General features: G+C 44.2%; 1 protein-coding gene across 1 annotated transcript in view; it reads left to right on the top strand.

The window, feature by feature from the left end:
* Positions 1 to 329: 329 nt before the first annotated feature.
* The window catches only part of cfap61 (cilia and flagella associated protein 61), a 65,863-nt gene continuing 58,419 nt past the window's right edge, over positions 330 to 7,773 (top strand). The window contains 8 exon segments of the mRNA XM_059356788.1: positions 330 to 368; positions 370 to 453; positions 455 to 474; positions 1,488 to 1,638; positions 3,254 to 3,330; positions 3,609 to 3,676; positions 4,534 to 4,654; positions 5,382 to 5,514. Coding sequence (XP_059212771.1) covers positions 330 to 368; positions 370 to 453; positions 455 to 474; positions 1,488 to 1,638; positions 3,254 to 3,330; positions 3,609 to 3,676; positions 4,534 to 4,654; positions 5,382 to 5,514 — 693 coding nt within the window.

The following is a 7,773-nucleotide window of genomic DNA, read 5'->3' as shown; positions in this document are numbered from 1 at the left end:
TAAACAGCCTCTCCTGTCCTCTCCTCTCTGCTCTGTGTAAACAGCCTCTCCTGTCCTCTCCTCTCTGCTATGTGTAAACAGCCTCTCCTGTCCTCTCCTCTCTGCTCTGTGTAAAAAGCCTCTCCTGTCCTCTCCTCTCTCCTCTGCTCTGAATCAATTTCTATATATTGCAGTGAAATTCGAGGCCACAGTGGATTAAACATGTCCCTGAAATGGCTTGTTGGGTTCAGAGGGTTCAGTAAATTATCTAAATATTTCTTCAAATGCTCGTATTGTCATGCCTGAAATGATTCTCTGGCGTTCTATTGACACCAGTCCAACCAGTGAGCATGAGGAGCATAACGTCCTGCAGCGGGCAGGAGGAGGCGGGTGACGGTGAGGAGGAGTGAGTCAGCTGATGCTGAAGGCATCAACAGCCTCATCAGCTCCGAGGCTCTGAGGCTCTTTGGACGAGGTCAACGTCATTCATCTACTGTAAGTGTGATTACATTATAGAGAGAGAGAGAGAGAGAGAGAGAGAGACAGAGAGAGAGAGAGAGAGAGAGAGAGGGGTTAGGATGAAGAGAGAGAGAGAGAGAGAGAGAGAGAGAGAGAGAGAGAGAGAGAGAGAGAGAGAGAGAGAGAGAGAGAGAGAGAGAGAGAGAGGGGGGGGGGGGGTTAGGATGAAGATAGAGAGAGAGAGAGAGAGAGAGAGAGAGAGAGAGAGAGAGAGAGGGAGAGAGAGAGAGAGAGAGAGAGAGAGACAGAGAGAGAGAGAGAGAGGGAGAGAGAGAGAGAGAGAGAGCAGGTTTCTGTTAAAGTCTTTTATAAACTAATCTGATCTAATATATTGACTTTATATTCATTTAATAATATTTCTTAGCAAATCAAATTTAAAAAAGTGGGCAATGTGCTTCCCTAAAAATAAAATAAAAAAACATTCCTGCAGCATATTCCTCCTCCTCCTCTACCTGCTCCTCTTCCACCTGCTCCTCCTCCTCCTCCTCCACCTGTTCCTCCTCCTCCTGCTCCCACTCCTCCTCCTGCACCTGCTTCTCCTCTCTCTCTCTCTTCCTCCTCCTCCTACACTTGCTCCTCTTCTCTCTCTCTCTCTCTCTCTCTCTCTCTCTCTCTCTCTCTCTCTCTCTCTCTCTCTCTTCGTCCTTCTGCTCCTCCTCCTTCTGCACCTGCTCCTCCTCCTCTTGCTCCTCATCCTCCTGCTCCTCATCCTCGTCCACCTGCTCCTGCTGCGCATCCTCCTCCTCCTCCTCCTCTGCCACCTGCACCTCCTCTTCCTCTTGCTCCTCCTTATCCTCCTCTTCCACCTGCTCCTCCTCCTCCTGCTTTTGCTCCTCCTCCTCCTCTTCCTCCTCCTCCTGCTGTGAAATAACCAAAGTACTGATGACATACTTGCACTGTTATTTTCTTTTCTCTCTCTCATATTAAGTGTTGATGAGTGATGCTAACCTGCTCCTCTGGTTCTTGTTTCTCCTCCTCTCCTCCTCCAGAGAGAAATCTAACCTGGCGGTGACTCTGGCCAATGAGAAGGAGGACATCCTGGCTCACGCCTCCTTCTTCGACCATCCTGTTGGAGGCCTGGTGGATCAGACTCAGTGGGAACTTTTCCTGCAGAAACACTTCAGCGCTGAACAATCCACAGTCTGTTTATTCTTTCACTAAATCACTTTAATATTCATACAGTTAATGAGCTCTGATCATCAGCCCAACAGAGTTCATATTAAGGCTTTTATATTAGTTGAAATTTAAAGTAAGCTACTCCATTCTCCACCTGCTCCTCCTCCACCTGTTCCTCCTGCTCCACTCTCCTCCTCCTCCTCCTCTTCCACCTGCTCCTCCTCCACCTGTTCCTCCTGCTCCACTCTCCTCCTCCTCCTCCTCTTCCACCTGCTCCTCCTCCACCTGTTCCTCCTGCTCCACTCTCCTCCTCCTCCTCCTCCTCCTCCTCCTCCTCCTCCTCCACCAGCTCCTCCTCTCTCCTTCCCCTCTTTCTCCTCCTCCTCCACCTGCTCTTCCTCCTCTTCCATCCACTCTCCTCATCTCTCCTCCTCCACACTCCTCTTCCACTCCACTCTCCTCCTCCTCTCTCCTCCTTCTCCTCCACTCTCTCCCTCCTCTCTCCTCCTCCACTCCACTCTCCTCCTCCTTCTCCTCCACTCTCTCCCTCCTCTTTCCTCCTCCACTCCACTCTCCTCCTCCCCCCCCTCCATTCTCCTCCTCCTCTCTCCTCCTCCACTCCACTCTCCTCCTCCTCCTCTTCCACCTGCTCCTCCTCCACCTCCTCCTCCACATGTCCTCCACTCTTCTCCTCTTCCACCTGCTCCTCCTCCACCTCCTCCTCCTTCTCCCCCCCTTTCTCCTCCTCTTCCACCTCCTCCTCCTCCTCCTCCTCTTCAACCTGCTCCTCCTCCTCTTCCATCCACTCTCCTCCTCTTCCACCTGCTCCTCCTCCTCCTCTTTCATCCACTCTCCTCCTCCTCCTCTTCCATCCACTCTCCTCCTACTCTTCCATCCACTCTCCTCCTCCTCCTCTTTCTCCTCCTCTTCCACCTGCTCCTCCTCCTCCTCTTCCATCCACTCTCCTCCTCCTCCTCTTTCTCCTCCTCTTCCACCTGCTCCTGCTCCTCTTCCATCCACTCTCCTCCTCCTCCTCCTCCTCTTCCACCTGCTCCTCCTCCTCTTCCATCCACTCTCCTCCTCCTCCTCTTCCATCCACTCTCCTCCTCCTCTTCCATCCACTCTCCTCCTCCTCCTCTTTCTCCTCCTCTTCCACCTGCTCCTGCTCCTCTTCCATCCACTCTCCTCCTCCTCCTCCTCCTCTTCCACCTGCTCCTCCTCCTCTTCCATCCACTCTCCTCCTCCTCCTCTTTGTCCTCCTCTTCCACCTGCTCCTCCTCCTCCTCTTCCATCCACTCTCCTCCTCCTCCTCTTTCTCCTCCTCTTCCACCTGCTCCTGCTCCTCTTCCATCCACTCTCCTCCTCCTCCTCCTCCTCTTCCACCTGCTCCTCCTCCTCTTCCATCCACTCTCCTCCTCCTCCTCTTCCACCTGCTCCTCCTCCTCTTCCATCCACTCTCCTCCTCCTCCTCCTCCTCCTCCTCCTCCTCCTCCTCCTCCTCCTCCAGGGGTTAAATCTTGCCTGGAAGTAACCAAAGTTTTGATGCCGTCCTCTCATTATTTCCTGTTTTTGTGAGAATCTCCTTGTTAGTGAATAAAGTGAACTAACACTGAATGAAGTGAATCTTTCTCCTCTGCAGCCTTTCAACACTCTCTTCCTCCACCTCTTCGTGGCAGAGACAGACTTCGCCTCAGCGAGTGTAAAGGAAATAATGAGGTATGAAAAACGAGGGTGTATGCTCTTTTTTTTTTTTTAAGTGGAGGAATAAAATGCAGCCTTGAAGTTAACAGGTTTTTAATGGTGTAGTATTTATAGATCGCTGGACTTTAAAGTTATCAACATAATGTCAGGGTTCAGCTCCTGAATGTCAGACATATTAAACAGCAGTTTCTTTAAGATGCTTTGGTTAGAAGCAACACAGATTGGAGACTCATGGAGGTTTATGATGTTTCTGCAACATTAAAACTCACTTGTTGCTTCGTGTCTCTTTACAGGGCGGTCTTCAACGCCGTCCCAGAGATAGAATACATCTGCCTGCTCAGCCCAGGTGATGCTGCTTTAGGTAAACACCTGCTTTAATTACTTCTGAAGGTAATCACTTATTTAAAAACAGCTCCTCCTCCTCCTCCTCCTCCTCTACCTGTTCCTCTACCTGTTCCTCCTCCTCTACCTGTTCCTCCTCCTCCTCCACTTTCCTCCTTCGGTCCACTCTCCTCCTCCTGTTCCTCCTCCTGTTCCTCCTGTTCCTCCTCCTCTTCTACCTGTTCCTCCTCTTCCACCTGTTCCTCCTCCTCCTCCTCCTCCTCCTCCACTTTCCTCCTTCGGTCCCACTCTCCTCCTCCTCTCTCCTCCTCCTCCTCCCGCTCCTCCTCCTCCTCCACCTTTTTTCTCCTCCTCCTCCTCCTCCTCCTCCTCCTCAACTCTCCTCTTCCACTGTCCTCCTCCACTCTCCTCCTCCTCTCTCCCTCCTCCACTCTTTTCCTCAACTCTCCTCCTCCAGTCCACTCTCCTCCTCCTCCTCCTCCTCTTCTACCTGTTCCTCCTCTTCCACCTGTTCCTCCTCCTCCTCCACTTTCCTCCTTCGGTCCACTCTCCTCCTCCTGTTCCTCCTGTTCCTCCTCCTCTTCCACCTGTTCCTCCTCTCTCCTCCTCCTCCTCCCACTCCTCCTCCTCCTCCACCTTTTTCTCCTCCTCCTCCTCCTCCTCAACTCTCCTCTTCCACTGTCCTCCTCCACTCTCCTCCTCCTCTCTCCTCCTCCACTCTTTTCCTCAACTCTCCTCCTCCAGTCCACTCTCCTCCTCCTCCTCCTCCTCCTCCTGCTGCTGCTTTAGGTGAACAGCTGCTTTAATTCATTCTTAATGTAATCAGTTATTTAATAAAATGACCCATGAAGAGTGTTGTGCTTGGTGTTTGTCCAGAGTCTGCTCTGGTTGAGGTGTTTGAGCCTGTGCAGCGTCTCTCTGACTCGGGGCCTCACTGCTCAGCTTTCATCTGCTCCAGACAGGAACACTGTCCCAGGCTTCACATCCGCCCCGCCAGGTCACCTCAGCTCCTTCCTCCTCACTCACATCATGTCTGCACAGGAAACAATACAGGAGCATCTCAATATATTAGAATATGATGGAAAAGTCCCATTTCCAGAAGTCAAACAGCCCCAACCAAGTATTGAGTCATATAGATGGACATACATACAGAGGCTTTTTTTTTTTTGCTCATTTTATATCACTTTTTGTTCATTGTATGGCTTTTGTTGGGGTAGTTTTATGTCTTTTTTTGTAATTTTGTGTCTTATTTGTTTATTTCATGGCTTTTCTTTGGTCATTTATGTCTTTTATGAGCTATTTTTATTGTTATCATTATATTTGCCCCAAACAAATGTACCTTTAGTTGTACCAGGCATTCAAATGAACAAGAAAATTAGAGAAAACAAGGGTCTAATAATTTTTTCTCCATGACTGTACATCATAGACTGTATAAAATAGCTGTACATATATACATTTATCAGATGTGGATCTTTTGTTTTGTAACTCAGTAAATTTAAAGCTGCAGTAATTGATTATTTTGCCACTAGGGGGCAGCAGAACTCAACAGTTAGCTGACAAACAGCTGTGAAAGTTAAACTATGATCTAAAAGAGACTAAAAGGTTTTGAGGAGTCGGTTATAATCATGAGTGAGTTAAGCACCAGTCAGCCTTTTCACAGAGGACTTTAATGTATTGTGATATAAATGACTTTGACTGGTTGTGCCTCTTTTTGTGCGTTACAGGGTTGAAGATCATGACGACGTCATGCGTGTTTTCACAGAGCAGACCAAACTTCTGTCTGTGGTGGAGCAGCCCTACCACCTGGTGGAGCTCATCGAGGCTCAGGACGAGAAAAACCACACTGCTGTCTGTGAGGTTTGTTCCCCTTTTAGCCTTGGAGCACAATATAATGTCATCACTTACTGAAAATGTAATTAATATGCACTTAACTCGATCGAAAATGTAATAAAACCATAGAATAAAACCCAATAATGTCATAAATTCACCATTAATGTAAGAAAATATCCTGACTGATAATGTAATACCTTATTACATTATCTATCTATCTATAGATCAATCAATCAATCAGTCAATCAATCAATCAATCAATCAATCAATCAATCAATCAATCAATCAATCAATCAATCAATCAATCAATCAATCAATCAATCAATCAAATCAGACAAAATTGCTAAAAAAAGACACAAAATTATTAGAAAAAGACACAAAATTACTAAGAAAATGACACAAAATGGCAGAAAAAACGAAATTACTTAAAAAAGACACAAAATGACCAAAAAAAGACACAAAATGACCAAAAAAAGACACAAAATTATTAGAAAAAGACACAAAATTACCAAAAAAGACAAAATTACAAAAAAAGGACACAAAATTTAAAAAAAAGACACAAAATGGCTGAAAACACACTAAATTTCTTTAAAAAAGACACAAAATTACTAAAAAAAGGACACAAAATGACCCAAAAAAGACACAAAATGACTAAAAAAAGACACAAAAAAAGACTCAAAATGACCCAAAAAATACACAAAATTGATTAAAAAAAAGACACAAAATTGTTAGAAAAAGACACAAAATTACTAAAAAAACGACTCAAAATGACAGAAAAAACGAAATTACTTAAAAAAGACACAGAATGACCAAAAAAAAGACACAAAATTACTAAAAAAGGACACAAAATGACCAAAAAAAGACACAAAATGACCAAAAAAAGACACAAAATTATTAGAAAAAGACACAAAATTACCAAAAAAGACAAAATTACAAAAAAAGGACACAAAATTTAAAAAAAAGACACAAAATGGCTGAAAACACACTAAATTTCTTTAAAAAAGACACAAAATTACTAAAAAAAGGACACAAAATGACCCAAAAAAGACACAAAATGACTAAAAAAGGACACAAAAAAAGACTCAAAATGACCCAAAAAATACACAAAATTGATTAAAAAAAAGACACAAAATTGTTAGAAAAAGACACAAAATTACTAAAAAAACGACTCAAAATGACAGAAAAAACGAAATTACTTAAAAAAGACACAGAATGACCGAAAAAAAGACACAAAATTACTAAAAAAGGACACAAAATGACCAAAAAAAGACACAAAATGACCAAAAAAAAGACACAAAATGATTAGAAAAAGACACAAAAGTACCAAAAAAAGACACAAAATTACCAAAAAAAGACACTAACTGACTGAAAAGACACTAAAGCGCTGGTCAGTGTGTGGGTACGTTCTGACCCATACTGTAATCCCAGCTCAGTGACGATGCTCTGACTGGTTGTCAGGAGCCCCGCTGGGCTGCGGTCCCGGGGGACCCGGGCGTGGACAGATCTCCTCTCCCCTCCCCGCCAGTCGGCCGACATGTGTTCATGGCAGCATATGGCAGATAGGAGCTGATGGCGGGCCAAGACATGCTCTCACTCAGCATATTGTGTCCAGACATCTGAAGCATTTTGGGCTTTTTGTCTGAATATGTTCAGCACTCCAGAGAACAAACAGTCAAACATTGCCCCAGAGGGTTGGGCCGCTCGCTGCTCAGTGCCTCCACCTCTCTGTAAACATGCAGAATATTTAAATATTTCTTTGGTAAATGATGGTTAACAGATGCAGCAGGGTTACAGTCCAAACCCAAACCAGCATGAGGATTAATACCTGTTAGTAAACCCAGTTTAAAACAATGAAGCATATTTAAAAAGCAATAATCTTACTCACATGGAATATTTCTAATATCTGTAATCTGTAAACCAAGTGTTCAAAACAAATCATTTTAAAACTTTTATTTGGAGCATCTCAATACATTAGAATATGATGTAAAAGTCCATTTCCAGTAGTTCAGTAAGTCAAACAGCTCCAACCAAATATTGAGTCATATAGATGACATACTTTTCAGAGGCCAACATTTACATATTGAACATACTTTTTTATATTGGTCTTTTGTTATATTAATTTTTTTTAATCTTCATTAAATGTAAGCCATAATCATTATAATTAGAAGAAAATAAATAAATTAAGACTTCAAATGTTTCATTCTGTGTGTAATAGATCTATATAATGTGTTATTTCCACTTTTTGAATTGAACTACTGACATAAATAAACTTTTCTATGATATTCT

Source organism: Centropristis striata, chromosome 18, assembly GCF_030273125.1.
Source record: "Centropristis striata isolate RG_2023a ecotype Rhode Island chromosome 18, C.striata_1.0, whole genome shotgun sequence".
In the NCBI taxonomy this organism is placed as follows: domain Eukaryota; kingdom Metazoa; phylum Chordata; class Actinopteri; order Perciformes; family Serranidae; genus Centropristis; species Centropristis striata.
This window is presented reverse-complemented; position numbering and strand designations above follow the sequence as displayed.